Below are 16,662 nucleotides of genomic sequence, written 5' to 3' on the forward strand. Positions count from 1 at the left end.
TGCCTATTCTCCCTAAACGTTCACATTTCCTGGCGCTCAGTAGGTTGATGAGGGCTCAGATATGGAAGGGTATGAAACCTAGAAGTTCTCATGCACAGCTGCTAAAACACAAATTTGCTGGTGGTATGGGTATGGCTAACCTGAGGGACTACTGGACGGCCTCACAGCTGGCCCAACTCAGAAGCTGGTTTCGACCGGAGATTTCCAATAGATGGGCCAATATTGAACTAGCAGCTACTTCCGCCTCGGCCCTGGTACACCTACTGATGGCCGACTCACTGAAACCTGGCCTGATCACTAAACCGCTCATCTCTATCCAGGCCTCTCTAGAAGCCTGGAAAAGCTTTATAGCAACTAGCCCACCTCCGACACAACATCAACTTGTCTCAATCCCGATAGAGGTTTTGGAGTTATTGATCCCCAACATGTCTCTTCGATCATGGAGGGATCTAGGCATTCTAACTCTGGATCAATTACTCCTAAACCACTCCCCTAAAACATTCCAAATACTCCAGACTGAGTTCGGAATATCCAACTCTGATCATTATCAATATATCCGCATCCTACATTGTATCTCCTCTCTGGACTCAACAAATTTGGTATACACCCCGGGTTGGCAATACCTCACGAGCATAGAACATTCCAAAGCAAAGGGAACCTCGCTGTTTTATAACTTTTTACAGAATAAACTTGTTTTTCAAAAAGCCACTCCACACTTAAAATGGGAGTCGGAGTTGGGGTCCTCGTTCACCAGAGCCCAATGGGTTGCAGCCTCTAAATCGGTTTACCAGGCCTCAAAATGTGCTAACCACAGGGAGTTATCCCATAAAATTACTTTGAGGTGGTACCTTACCCCTTATAGATTGTCCAAGTTTCTCCCGTCGCAGTCCCCGCTATGTTGGAGGGAGTTGGACAGATCATGCACATCTTCTGGACTTGCAAACACCTGACGAGCTTTTGGAACAAGTTGTTTCGGGTCATCTCAGAGATAACCTGTATTCTCACCCCAACAGCTGCCCTAGCCATTCTCAACATAGGTATAGACCAATTCCCGCCCGACTGTCGTAAAATAGTAACTCATATCTTACTAGCAGCCAAGCTATCTATCACTAGAAAGTGGAAGACAAATCAGGCCCCCAGTGTCCTTGAAGTGGTTAATATGGTACGATACAATTATGCATTTGAGCGTATACTAGCATGCAGACAAGGACATGTTCGTATATTTGAGCAACATTGGAAATTATGGAATAGTTGGCTCCAGGAAGGCATTGGCCCATAGCCTTGGGAAATATGTATATGTATGCTGTTGATCCTGCCTTTTAATGTCTGATATAATACACCCACGCGTTTGCATTGTAACATTACGAATATGTACTGGTGGCTCTCCTCGGCTCACCTTTGTATTCTCTCTTTTCTCTCCCCCTTGCTCCCTCCCTTTTCTACCTTCTCCATCTTCTCTCCTCCCCTCCTCCTTCCTTCTTCTTCCTCTTTTCTCCCTAAATTGTTAGTTGAGGCAAGCACACTTCTCTTTTGATACTTATTGTCTTGCCCCAGGTAGCTCCTTGACAAGCCAGCTTGCCACCCAAAAGCAGATTAATGGGCTGGAGGTTACCTACTGGATCAATGATGTGCTTAAAACATGTTATGACTTTTATAGATACTAACTTTGTCTGTTTTGTAACTTCTTATTTTGTTACTTCTTATTCTGTTACAAACTTGTTCTATTGCCTGCATACTGTGCAATGTATGTTATTTCTCTTTCTTTCAATAAAAACGAATAAAAAAAAAAAAAAAAAAAGATGGCGATAGGGGACCCTGCCACTGTGATCAGACCTTCTCGCGCACGGTACTCATTCTACCTTACAAATGCTAAATTTCACGGTTTTGCTATTGAAACCCACATTCTAAAGGACCGTGGGCTGTCTCCTTCAGTAGTGTCTACTTGGTTAATTCTAGGAAGCCAGCCTCCAGAGTCATATTGCTCCTGGTGTGAATCCAGGGGTTGGCACCCCAGAAATGTCATGGGTATGATCCTTGAATTCCTGCAGATGGGATTGGAAATTAAGCTGGCCTTGAGTACTATCAAGGGCCAGGTCTCGGCCTTCTCAATATTATTTCAACGGCCTCTTGCTTCTCACTCTCTGGTTCCTAACTTTTTTCAGGGGTTAACACTGATTAATCTTCCTGTCAGGACATCCCTGAACCCTTGGGATTTGAATTTATTCTTGTCGGCTTTACAAAAACAGACTTCTGAGCCTATATGGGATATTCCCTTGATCCTCTTGACGAGGAATATAATTTTTTTGGTTGCCATATCCTATGCCAGAAGAGTATCGGAGTTGGCGGCTCTTTCTTGTAAAGAGCCATATTTGTATTATTCATAAGGATAAGGTGGTATTACGGCCTCATCCTAAACATCTATCTAAGGTAGCGACCAGTTTTTCATTTTTAAACCAGGATATTGTCCTACCTTCTTTTTTCCCAGAACCTTAGTCTATGGAAGAAAGGTCACTACATTCCCTTGATGTAGTGAGAGCGGTCAAAATCTATTTAAAGGTGACCGCAGATTTGCAAACAGATGTTTTGTTTGTGTTGTCAGAAGGTCCTAAAAGAGGATAGGCAGGTTTAAAATCTATTTCCAAATGAACTTGTCAAGTGATTGTTCAAGCTTATGGTCTAAAGAGAAAAATTCTTCCTTTTCATTTTAAAGCGCACTCCACCAGGGCTGTTTAGTGCTTCTTCTGCAGTGCATCACCAGGGCTCCATGGCTCAGATCTGCAAGGCCGCAACTTGGTCTTCAGTCCATACATTTACCAGATTCTATCAAATCGATGTAAAAGGTCATCAGGATATCACCTTTGGGTGCAGTTTACTCCAGGCTGCAGTATGAGTCCTCTAGTCTCTTAATGCCCTACTTTTTGTGGTTTCCCTCCCTTCAGTTGCCATGTTTTTGTCTTAGTGCGTGCCAGTGTCCATCACCTGAAGGTGGCCTATAACCCACATACATAGTAACTACTATGGCACTGTGTCCCGTGATGTACTCCTTTTTTTTTTTTTTTTTTTCCATTCTGTCACTCTTATAGAATGGGACATGTAGATTTATTGGCTGATGTATCTGGGGAGGTTATCGCTGACCTAGACGCCTTTGGATAGCACATGGCATGTTGCATGTATGAGCGCTCTCTGATACGTGAGTGGCAATCGTATTACACTGTTCTCCATATTATTTATGGGGACTAATATATTACTAAATGTCTTGTTTCATTTGCATTTATTTGTCTTCTTCACATAATCTATCTGCTTACAGTCAAGGTATTAAGGTCCTGAGGAAGCATGAAGCAAAATGTCGACCTCTTTGACTCAGCAGTAATAGGGATCTAATATGTTAAATACATTATGTGGTTATTTTGTTTTCATTCTGTATCAACTTTTATTCCTGTAAAAATATCTGTAATAAATTGAATTTCATAAGATTATGTAGTGTTCCTTTTCTGGTACCGGTAAAGTCCGCTCAGATGGTCCTATATCTTTTAAACAAACTATATATAGCTGTTGTACCCCCTTGGCCATCCTTTTTTCATCCTTGAAATGTTTCCACAACTTGATTGGAGTCTGCCTGTGGTAAATTCAGTTGACTGGATATGATTTGAAAAGACACACACCTGTCCATATAAGGTCCCATAGTTATCAGTGCATGTCAGAGCACAAATCAAGCCATGGAGTTCAAGGAATTGTGTAGATCTTCAACATTCGTAATGGAACACATTTGAAACCACCAGGACTCTTCCAAAAGCGGTCCGCCTGGCCAAACTGAACAATTGGGGAGAAGGACCTTAGGGAAGTGACCACGAACTTGATGGTCACTCTGACAGAGCTCCAGCTTTTCTCTGTGGAGAGAAGAGAACCTTCCAGAAGAACAACCATCTCTGCACGCTCCACCAATCAGGCCTGTATGGTAGAGTGGCCAGACTGAAGCCACTCCTCAGTAAAAGGCACATGACAGCCCACCTGGGGTTTCCCAAAAGGCACCTGAAGACCTCTCCAGAGCATGAGAAACAAAATTCCCTGGTCTGATTAAAAAAAGATTGAGCTCTTTGGCCTGAATGGCAAGCATCATGTCTGTAGGAAACCAGGCACTGCTCATCACCTAACCAATACTATAACTACAGTGAACGATGGTGGCAGCATCATGCTGTGGGGATGGTTTTTCAGCAGCAGGAACTGAGAGACTAGTCCACATCAGGGGAAAGATGAATGCAGCAATGTACAGAAACATCTTTGATGAAAACCTGCTCTAGAGCACTCGACCTCAGACTTGGGGCACGGGTTCATCTTCCAACAGTACAACGACCCTAAGCGCACAGCCAAGATAAAGGAGTGGCTGCGGGACAGCTCTGTGAATGTCCCAGCTAGAGCCCAGACTTGAACCTCATTGACCATCTCTGGGGAGATCTGAAAATTGGCTGTGCATCAATGTTCCACGTCCAACCTGATGGAGCTTGAGAGGTCCTGCAAATAAGAATGGGAGTAACTGGCCAAAAATAGGCTTGTAGCATCATACTCAAAGACTTGAGGTTGTAATTTGTGCCAAAGGTGCTTTAGCAAAGTATAAAGCAAAGGCTGGTTTCTGACATCAGAGGACGGATGAGAACTTCTGTTCCTGACAGTAAAAAAAAGAGGCAGTCACATAATGGGCCTGATAACATGGGAGATCCCAGTAAAGGCAGTGAAATCCCAGTAAAAACAGAATGTAGCCATGACATTTAAAGTGTTTTTAAAGGCAGAAGTTTTTTTATCATAATGCATTAAAATAAAAAACCTTCTTTGTGTCGCAACCCCCTAATACTTACCTGAGCTGAACGGCTCCGTGTCCGAATGGACACACAGCAGCGGCTCGGCTCAGGTGCCCCCATAGCTGACTGCTTGCTGTGGGCGCACTCAGTAAGAGGGAGGGGCCAGGAGCATCAGTGATGGACCTGAGAAAAGAATCTGGGCTGCTCTATGCAAAACCACTGCACAGAGCAGGTAAATATGACCCGTTTGTTATTTTTAAAAAAAACTTAATATCACTTTAGGAATTGGTAAGCTGCAACATATTACATTCTTGTTTTTGGGTTTAAGGGCTCTTTCACACGTGCGGGACTATTCACATCCGCCTGTCAGTTTTTTCAGCGGACCTGAGCAGTCTCTCCATACATCTCTATGGAGCGTCGAATGTCAGCAGTGACATGTCCACTGACATCCGATCTGCCCCGATCCACGTCGCAAAATCCAGACGGATGGAAACCCTGTTTTACATCCGTCTATCCGATCAGATGAAATCTGTAATCATCTGATTCCCCCCATATAGGGGAACAGAGATCTTACAGGTCCATCCCTGCACAGTGTGCAGAGACGGACTTGTCATCCGCTGGCTCAGCGGGGATCAACAGAGCGATCCCTGCTAAGCAAGCAGATGGCTGAATACGTATCCGCACATGTGAAATGGGTCTAATACAGCTTTAAATAGCTTCAAGAAAAAAATAGTGCCTGCAAAGCGCCCTGAAAGAGCCGCTACTGTGTCTTCAGTGTGAAAGCCCACTGGAGCGGTGAGCTGGCAGGATGGTAAAAAAGTCCTGCTAGTAGCGTCTTTGGAGTGGTGAAGGAGCAGTGTATACACCGCTCCTGCCCATTGAAATAAGTGGGGCAGCGCAGCTATACCGCCAGCAAAGCACTGCTGCAGCAGCGTTTTTCACTGGTTTTAACACTTTCTTGGCCACTAGTAGGGGGGTAAAACCACCCCGCTAGCAGTCGAATACCGCAGCTAAAAATAATGCTGTTTTACCACCGACGCCGCTCCCGCCCCGGTGTGAAAGGGACCTAAATGATGGCCCTAGATTTATTCCTGTCATTCTGATGTGCATGTCTGGCCTGCATTTATACAGGATCCTGCAGTTGTAAGAGCCATTTAGAATGTCGTCCGTGACTTTGGATGTAAACTCTTGTTTAAATGAGAAAATTCTGTATTTTGTTTTGTTTTAGGAAATGGATGAAGAGGAACATTTTCATGACATTCAAGAAGATGAGGAGGATAATGAACAGAGCAAAACCGAATCAGAAAATGTTGCATCTGCTTCTTGGGTACATCAGAATGGTAAATTTGATTCGTTTGTGTTTTGCTTGTTTAATTCTAGAAAATATCAGCATGCATTGTTGTAGAGCTACAGGATTCATATGGTCTTTTCTCCTGTTCCTCTTCAAAGTTTAATAGGATGCCTTTGTGGGCATGGTGCCACACAGATCTAAACCATCTGTATGAACCTACACAGTACTGGCCTTCAGCACAGTTATTGAAAGATGAAAGCATACTTTATTTAAAATGTATGCATATTACATAGTTACATAATTAGGTAAAAAAAAAGTTCAGCCAAAAAGCAAACATGAAAAAAATGTAATCAAGGTAATAGAAAACCATAATATACAGAATGCTATACCCACAGTAAATCTAGAGGAAGGCAACAAAAATGTATAAAGTTATAAAGCATGGTACATTTTTGTCCTGTTCCCCCAGTGGGACATCTGATATTCCCTGGATCAACAAACTGGTGTTATTACCTATAAATGTTAATACCCGATGTTTTGTTCATATAAGAATGCATTTGTTGGGTGTGTGTGTGTGTTTTTTTTTTTTTTTTTTTTTTTTTTTTTTTACAACCTGCTGAGCTGGCTAGAACCAGTTTTTCAGGGAGTCTATTCCACATTTTTACAGCTCTTACTGTGAAGAAGCTTTTTCTTATATGTAAAATAAATGAAGTTATTATTTATATTGACCACTTGCTGACCGCCACCGCAATGTAGAGCAGGCTGTAGACAAAGCTTCCTACCTTCAGGTTTAGTGCATGCATGTGCCCCCCGACTGGCTCCCACTTTGATTGCACACAGTGGCGCATGTCAGCAAGTCCTAGCCAATGATTGACAACCGGGACCTGCTGATCGGCTGTGTGTAATGTGTTGGTAAGCTCTGTACCGAGGGAGCAATCTGTCAATTTCTCATTGCTGCTTTACTGAGAGATCTGTAGTAAAAAGCACACTACATGTAGTTTGGCACACTTTTAAACCCTTGATCGCCCTAGGTGTTAACCCCTTCACAGCCAGTGTCAGTACAGTATAATTTTATTAATGTCACTGTTAATGTCAGATTGACCGCCGCCCTGTAGCAGTCCCATTATAAGTTGCTGATCCCTGGTATAAAAAAAAAAGTAACAACATTTTCTATACCATAGTTTGTAGGCGCTTAACTTTCATCGATAACCAATCGATCAATTTTTGGGTTTTTATTTGATCAAAAATAAGTAGCAGAGTACATTCTGGACAAAATTTATGAAAATTTAGTTTTTTACATTTTTTTTTTTATTTGATATGATTTTTAACAGAAAGTACTTTTTTTTTTTTTTTTTTTTCCTTTTTCGTTTACATCTCACAGATTCTGTGATATTTGCGCAAATGTTTATCAAAACGATATTTTTGCTAAAAATACACAAAATCCTTATGTACACTAACTGGCAAAACTCAATTCCTGCTAAATTCTTAGTAAATATAAAAGCTAAAGCTGTATTGAGTTACCATATTTATCGGCGTATAACACGCACCTTTCCCCCCTTAAAAATCAGTGGGAAATCATGGGAGCGTATTATACGCCGATCCTCACTGTCTGTGAGGGTAAGAGGAGCGAGCGCCGCCGAAAAAGACCGAGCCGAATACACTCGCAGTCACACCATCCCGCCTCCCTGCTGTCTCTGAGGTGATGAGGACCGAGCACTGCCGTGAAAGACAGAGCCAGGTGTACTGTGTACTCGGCTAGGCTCGGCCCTGCTCGCAGTCACTCCCAGTCCCGCTATTTGACCTGTGTTATGTCCATCATAGGAGCTGGGCCAAGGGGCAGGACTGTGAGACGTGCCGAGTACACAGGCTCTGTCTGTCTCAGCGGCGGTAATTTTAAACGATTTCTACTAAACAATCATGCTGCAGATGGACACTGATAAGGCTGCAATGACGGACAAGGCTGCAGATGAACACTGATAAGGCTGCATTGATGGGCATTTAAATGTAAGTGTTTTTTCGTTAAACTTCCCTCCTAAACTTGGGGTGCGTGTTATACGCCGATAGCTATGGTACATTTAAAATTTGTGCCTTTTTTGAAATTGTGAAAACTGAAGGTGCACAAAAATGTAAATAAACATAAAACAAAATCTGATGTTATCATTTTTCACTTACAGCTTTCAGAGTTTGTAGAAGACACCCCCAAACCATACATTTTCTGACAGCACATGACCTGTAAAATAAAAATTGTACAAAATGTGGTACTGCTTTTTTTTTTTTTTTTTAAGGCCACTCAATAGTTTATCAAATCGCTATTTTCACAAAAAATTCTTTAATATCGTTATTAGTGAACACAAACGCAACATAACTTACAAATTTCCTTCTAAATTACTAATAAGGCCTTTATCACATGGAGCGTACTAAAGTGTATGCCCATGGAGGGCCATGTTTACCTGCACAAAGATAACCAGGTGTTCCATGCAGGCAGTCACATTCATGTAAGTTGGGATGCAGTGGCTACATGGACACAGCTGCTGCTCCCTATATGACATATGTGTGGGTGTTGGTGCATGGCCCCTAATCACAGACAGTTTGGGCTCGGCGACATGCACCCAGACCCAAACAGATGTCAAATTTGGGAGCAGCGCCTGTACCTGTGCAGTTGCTACATCCCATGTCCGTGATGAATGAACACAGAAGCGATTGGTACCGACTGTTGTCATCTGTGTTCATTCAGGAAAGGAGGTAAAAAACAGAGAGCAGCACCATCTAAGTACAGCGTTATAAACATTTTAATATTGGACAGACGATTTTAAACTCGCAAGAAAGTAGAGATTACAGCGCATGTGAAATGGTATAGGAAGTTCATCCACTCCCGTGGGAAGGTGGTCAGCTAGCCGATGGAAAGGCAGCTGTTGTTCCTGGCTGCGCTGGTGGCTCTCAACACTTCCTGGTTCTCAGATTCGACTCAGGGGCAGCTGGGCACGTCACTTCCGGGTGGTGAGAAAATGAGGAGGAGTGCGTGTTTGGAGCATGCATGCTCCTTCATCAGTCATGCAACACTGTACCCATATGAAATGTTTGTCATTTTTTTCACATAATAGAGCTTTCTTTTGGTGGCATTTAATCATCACTGGGTTTTTTATTTTTTGCGCTATAAGGCCAAAAATTCAGTAAAAAATAAAAATAAATTTTTCTTTGTTTCTGTTATAAATTTTGCAAATTAAGAATTTTTCTTAATACATTTTGGCCAAATTTTATACTGCTGCATATCTTTGGTAAAAAATAATCCAAATCGCTGTTTATTATTTCGTCTGTATGAACGTTATAGAGTCTACAAACTATGGTGCCAATCACTGAAAATTGATCACACCTGATGTAATGACAACTAGGGATGGGCCGAATGGACCCATCCCTATTGCAGGCTTAAATGCAAGTAATTAGGCATACAATGGTTATAGGAGTCTGGGTCCTGTCCTGGGGGACATGTATCATTAAAAAAAAAAGTTTGTGAAAAATTTTATTTTTAAAAGAGTAGAGTATTTTTTTTGATTTTTAAAGTGAAAGCCTAACAATGAAAAATTCCTTCCAATATAGTGCCTGGGGGGGCCGCCTTAGGCCCCTTTCACACGGGACGGATCAGTAATGATCCGCCCCGTGATGATCTGCTTGCTCAGCTGGGATCGCTCTGTTGCCCCCGCTGAGCCGGCGGATAACAGGGCAGTCCCTGCACACTGTGCAGGGACCACCCTGTCAGCTCTCCGCTCTCCTCTATGGGGGATCAGATGAGCACGGACCGTCTGTCCGTGTTCATCCGATCCGCTCTGCAGACGGATAGAAAAATAGGATTTTCCTCCGTCTGCAGAATCGGACAATTGTGGAGGCGGACGATAGCGGGTGTCTGCGGATGTTCATCCGCAGACACCCACTATCCCATAGGGATGCATGTATGTCCGTATTTCATCTGCAAACAGATGGATGAAATACGGGCATACGGTCCGCATGTGTGAAAGGGGCCCAAGTTTAACTGCAAAGTGGCAGTGTACCATGTCTAGAATCTGCTGCAGCAATAATTGAATTTATAAAGCCAAAGAAAATGTAATTTTTCCTGCAAGCTGCCTTTATTTTGCTCAGCACTGGGAACAAGATTAGAGATTTTTTGGATACATTCTGGTGTCACTTTGACTTTGGATAGAAGTTAAAATTGGTGTTTGGGTGTTGTGGCGCCTTCCCACCCTATAGAGATGATCTTGATGAAATCAACAATTTGCCTTGCTGTAAATAATTGCAATGATATGCACCGGTCAGACAGGTGCAGAAAAATTGATCTTTGGGTATTGTGCCCATGAAACCTATACCAAAAACATTCTTCCAGATGAAATAATTGAACACCCTCAAAGCTAGGCAGCTTTGAAGTCCTGCAGAGATTCCACATCCCAAAAAGTCTTAATCAGTGACATCCACATCAGGGGCTTCATAGCTGGTAATCCAGGACTGATTCATTTTTTTAAGTCAAACGGTCCACGTAGTCCGTGCAAAGACACGTTCTATGATCAGTAACGAAACCTCCTGCAACACGAAATACCCGCTATGAAAGCACACTGGATGCAGGGCAGCCCAACAACTCAACAGCATACTGGACAAGTTCTGGCCAGTGGATAGTCAGCTGTAAAGCTCTCCATCTCTGTTTTGGTCCCAAGGTAATCGTCCACCATGTGACGCAAATGCTGCCAATAGGATTTGGAAGCTGGGCGGCGAGGACTAAAAAAGTTCCGAAATGCCTCACTTAGACGAATGCCTTCTCAACACTCCTTTCTTGACAAACGGAAGCCTCAAAACGACATTTTCCACCACACTGTAACCTACTAGAGTCATAAAAAACATTCAATACAATCCTCTTTAATTTGTTCTCAAGAGATTTTATCCTCTGTACTTTCTGTGGGGACAGGATGAGTTCATAGACCTTCCCTATATAACGGTGGTCAAGGAGGGTTGCCAACCAGTAATCATCCTTTTCCTTTATGCCACGTATTCTTGTGTCCTTTGGCAGGCTTTGAAGCATGAGGTTGCCCATGTGCCTCAAATTTGCATTGGTTTGGAAAGCAGACTCCTCGGGGTCACTCAGGATGACAGCACCTGGAACTTCCTACTCCCAGCCAAGTACTACTTCCAAGGGTCCTGGGTTTGGAAAGCCATCGCTTACAGATTGACGCATGTCTTCCTATTCTTTTTCAAAGCCTATGAAAGTGCCAAAATCCTCATCCCCCTCCCCTCTCACCTTCTGTGTGTTCTGTGACATAGGAATGATGGTGTCTGCATAAAGTGGGCCTTGAGAGGAAAGGATGTCCTCCTCTTCCTCCTGCTGCTCTGCCTCCTGTGCCCTGTCCATAATGCCACTCAGAGTCTGCTCCAGCAGGAACACAACAGGGATAGTGTCACTGATGCATGCACTGTCACTGTTGACCATCTTTGTGGCCTCCTCAAATGGTGACCATACAGTGCATACATCCTTAATGATCAGCCATTGGTGTGGGGGAAAAAAAGCCGAGGCAGCCTGAGTCGGTCGTCATGCCGTACTGACACAAGTACTCATCGACAGCCCTCTGTTGCATGTATAGTCGCTGCAGCATTCCCAAAGTTGAATTCCACCTGGTGGGCATGTCACAAATCAGGCGGTTTATGGGCACGTGGCATTCCCGCTGAATATCAGCCAACCGAGCACTGTCTGAAATGGCTACAGACTCTTCTGGCCTACTTTAATACATCTTGCAACCCTGGGTATGTACTTGGGAAACGCTGCACCACCAAATTGAGAACATGTGCCAGTCTAAGGGCGGACTGGAGGTTTGAGCCATTATCACGATTCCTTGCTCCAGCTGGCATGGTGTGAACCACCTCTGGGCCTGTTCTTGCAAAGCTTCAAGAATCTCTGCTTCGGTGTGGTTCCTGTCCCCTAAACACACCAGCTGAATCACTGCATGGTCCCTTTTAGCCTGACTCTGGGAAAAGCCCTTTGAATGCTTAGGGGGTACTTGATGTTCATAGGACAATTCTGCAGAGGAGGGTGTGGAGGAGGAGAAGTTAGAGCTCACAGGTCTGGAATCCTCACCACCAGCTGTATGGCGAGGTGGGGGCAAAACAAGCTGCAGCACCGAGTCCTGTCCTGCATCCTTTCGAGTTGCAAGCAGCGTTACCCAGTGTGTTGTGAATAAAATATATTGTCCCTGTCCATGCTTGCTGGATGACGTGTCAGTAGTAAGGTGAATTTTACGTCTGACTGCCTTGCCCAACAATGCCAGAACATTCCCTTCCACGTGATGGTAGAGAGATGGAATAGCTTTACGTGAAAAGTAGTATAGACTGGGAACTTGTGATTGTGGTACAGCACATTGTGTGAATTCACGGAAGGGGGCAGAATCCACCAGATAATGACAAAACTCTGGACGGCCGCACACTACAAAGCTAAAAATGTTTTTATTAAAAAAATTATCAGGAACACAGCAAATGACATCACGGCAAAAGATGCTTACAGCTGACGCGTTTCGCACTAAGACTAGTGCTTAGTCATAGCTGGTTAACGTGATGGCAGATAACAAATGTATAAAGTGTTGCAATATAACAGTGGGCAGGACCAGGCGATGAATCAAACAAAAAAGACATCACCTGGTGCCTGTCCACCTGATCCTCCTGATCCCAATACAAAACGGTGAAAGCTCTGAGTCCAATGTGAACAGCAGTGCATTGCAAAAGCAAAAACAAAACCCCAGCCACATCCCAAAAGGGATGGAGCAAGGAGCACACATATATATAATATCAGTATAAAAAACTGTGAAAAAATGCAAAAAAAAAATAAAATAACAAAAAAATGTTTATTGATTTGGTGTGAATTGTCAAGTGATTTAGAAGACCCAAGTCGTGAGGTGTAAATATATATATATATATATATATATATATATATATATATATATATATATATATATATATATATATATATATATATATATAATATATAATCAATAAAAATGTGTATGAAAATGTGTGTACGTGGTCATAATGGGTACTAAATGGTCATTTTTATTCCTGCGCTACCACTGATGATCTATAGATACCAAGTGCTGCTGCAACCACCGAAATGGATCACACCGTATCCACTTAATGTAAAACTGGAAATATGTTGGTGTTGCGCTGCTCTTACATTGAGTAAAGGAACTGACCAACAAGGGGTGGTAAGCATGGCTGTTTAGCCATGCTTGCATTTACACCCCATATTTTCATTTAGTATCAATTATCTAGTACCTATTATGACCACGTACACAATTTCATACACATTTTTATTGATGTGTATATATATATATATATATTTACATCTCACGATTTGGGTCACTTGACACTCCACACCAAATAAACATTTTTTTGCAATTTTTTTTGCATTTTTCACTGTTTTTTTTTATACCCATATTACATATGTATGCTCCTTGCTCCATCCCTTTTGGGATGTCGCCGGGGTTTTGTTTTTGTGTTTGCAATGCACTGCTGTTCACATTGGACTCGCTCTGAGAGCTTTCATTGTTTTGTATTGGGATCAGGTGGACAGGCACCAGGTGATGTCTTTTTTGTTTGATTCATCGCCTGGCCCTGCCCACTGTTAAATTGCAACACTTTATATATTTGTTATCTGCCATCATGTTAAGCAGCTATGAATAAGCACTAGTCTTGGTGCGAAACGCGTCAGCAGTTAGCATCTTTTGCTGTGATGTCATTTGCTGTGTTCCTGATAATTTTTTGAATAAAAACATTGTTTTAGCTTTGGAGTGCGGCCGTCCAGAGTTGTGTCATTATCCACATTATCTGCATGTTGTGGCTTGCACCCGGATCCCCTCACCTGGAACAATAGTTTCAGAGTTCTCAGGATCTGCTTTTGAGCGGTGGTATATAGAGGTCGCCCGATATGGGTTTTTCTCTGGCCGATGCCGATATTTAGAAATCGCGATGGGCGATATATGATGCCGATATGTTAGGACGATTTTTTTTTTCATCTCATAAAATCTAAGTTAGACATCTTTCACACTGGGGCGTTTTTCAGGCGCTTTTGGGCTAAAAATAGTGCCTGTAAATTGCCTTCAAAACGGCTCCCCTGCAGTCTCAGTGTGAAAGCCTGAGTGCTTTCACAATGAAGCGATGCGCTGGCCGGACGTTAAAAAAAAATCCAGCATCTTTGGAGCGGTATAAACCGCTCCTCCACCACTCCTGCCCATTGAAATGAATGGGCACCGCTGCCGAAGTGCATGCAATGCGATTTGGCAGCAGCGCTTCACAAGTGCATTTAACCCCTTCCTTAGCCACTAGCTAGGTTATAAGTGCCCCGCTAGCAGACGAATAGCGCCGCTAAAACGAACAGCGTTTTACTGTCAACGCCTGCCCACTCCAGTGTGAAAGCAGCCTTCAGTAATGAGTGATACAGAAAATTTCTTACATTTAAACATTTATTAAACAAAGAAAACCTCCAATCACTTCACTTGTATGTATAATTTAATTTTTTTTTTTTTTAAACTATATATTAAATACACAAAAACAGGTACTCAAAACTTTTGGATGAAAAAAAAGCGCTAACTTTACTGTTTTTATTTATTTTTATTAAATCTGTGTATTTTCCAAAAGACTTGTGTTTAAAGACCTCTGCGCAAATACCGCGTCACATAAAATATTGCAACAACCGCTATTTTATTCCCTAGGGTCTCTGCTAAAAAAAAATATATAATTTTTGGGGGTTCGAAGTGATTTTCTAGCAGAAAATACAGGATTTTTATTTCTAAGCAACAAGTGTCAGAAAAGATTTAATCTTTAAATGGTTAAACTGAGGACTCTACACAGGGAGTTCAGTCCATTGAAGAAACATTGTATCTTTGATCTTTTCTTGGCAGACTGCTTAGAGAGGAGAAAAGTCTTCACTGATAACTTCAGGCAACTTACATTGACTAATATTACAGAAGTCTTTTGTAAGTTGCGTTGAACATATAATCGGCCTTTTTATCAGCACAATCGGCCAATGCCGCTTAATTCAAAAAATGCTAAAATCGGCCGATATATCTGTCTCTCTTGTAATCCACCAGTATGAAAAGCAGAAGTTGGAAATCCAACAGCTTTGACAAGGCTTGCATTCAGGCACTGAGCATGTGGGTGGCAGGGACAGTAATTTTTTTTTCCGCTGCAGAAGATGGGGCAGAGATATTTGCCGGCTACAATCTACAGCTGGTGGTGTGCTGCTGGTAGATGAGTTGCTAGGACCTTGGACACCTTGTGCTATACCATTATCCCTGTCAGTGGAGGATGCTAAAAGGTAATGACTCGGTATCCCAGGGGAAGACTGAAGTGGGTAAGGAGGAGGAGGGACAGATTTGTGCCCATTTTGTGTGGCTTTTAGGTGCTCTTGCCAACAGGCTGAATGGTTGGACATTAAATGCCTTGTTAGGCATGTGGTACCCAAGTGGTTGGTCTTTTTGCCACTTTTGATGTGCCTATGATACAGTTTGCAGATAGCAACAGTGAAATCTGCTGCAGATGTGCTGAAAAAGGCTCAGACAGCTGAGCTGTGAGGGGAAGTGGGCTGGGAGATAATAGCTACAGAATGTGACGTAATAGGGGTGGCTGCTCTCTACTCTTTCTTGATGTCGACCTCCTTGGATTGCGCCGCCTCACATTCAGTTTCTCTATCTGGCACCCAAGTCGCTTCTAGCATCATCATCTCCATCTCCTCCTCCTCCTCCATCATCTCCATCCCTCCTCCTCCATCATCATCATCTCCCTTCTCCATCTCCTTCTCCTCCATCATCTCCACTCCCTTCTCCTCCATCATCTCCATCTCCCCTCCATCATTCATCTCCATCTCCTCCTCCATCATCATCACCATCTCTCCTCCATCTCCATCTCTTCCTCCTCCTCCATCATCTCCATCTCTTCCTCCTCCATCATCTCCATCTCTTCCTCCCCTCCATCATCTCCATCCTTCCTCCTCCTCCTCCATCATCTCCTTCTCTTCCTCCTCCTCCATCATCTCTTCCTTCCTCTCCTCCTCCCTCCTCCTCCTCATCTCTTCCTCCTCCTCCTCCTCCTCATCACTTCCTCCTCCTCCTCCTCCTCCATCATCTCTTCCTTCCTCCTCCTCCTCCTCCTCCATCATCTCTTCCTCCTCCTCCTTCCTCCTCCATCATCTCTTCCTCCTCCTCCTCCTCCATCATCTCTTCCTCCTCCTCCTCCCCCTCCATCATCTCTTTCCTCCTCCTCCTCCTCCATCATCTCTTCCTCCTCCTCCTCCATCATCTCTTCCTCCTCCCTCCTCCTCCTCATCATCTCTTCCTCCTCCTCCTCCTCCTCCATCATCTCTTCCTCCTCCTCCTCCTCCTCCATCATCTCTTCTCCTCCTCCTCCTCCTCCTCCATCATCTCTTCCTCCTCCTCCTCCTCCTCCATCATCTCTTCCTCCTCCTCCTCCTCCTCCATCATCTCTTCCTCCTCCTCCTCCTCCTCCATCATCTCTTCCTCCTCCTCCTCCTCCATCATCTCTTCCTCCTCCTCCATCATCTCTTCC

The 16,662-nt window shown here is 43.3% G+C and overlaps 1 protein-coding gene across 1 annotated transcript in view; it reads left to right on the forward strand.

The window, feature by feature from the left end:
* Positions 1 to 16,662, forward strand: part of CEBPZ (CCAAT enhancer binding protein zeta) — a 310,453-nt gene that overhangs the window by 95,696 nt on the left and 198,095 nt on the right. The window contains exon 4 of the mRNA XM_077486559.1: positions 6,022 to 6,133. Within this exon, the coding sequence (XP_077342685.1) occupies positions 6,022 to 6,133 (112 nt within the window). The remainder of the gene's footprint in view (positions 1 to 6,021; positions 6,134 to 16,662) is intronic.

The sequence above is a fragment of the Lithobates pipiens genome, unplaced genomic scaffold, assembly GCF_037356315.1.
Source record: "Lithobates pipiens isolate NorthernLeopardFrog02 unplaced genomic scaffold, aLitPip1_a1.2 Scaffold_18, whole genome shotgun sequence".
NCBI lineage: Eukaryota > Metazoa > Chordata > Amphibia > Anura > Ranidae > Lithobates > Lithobates pipiens.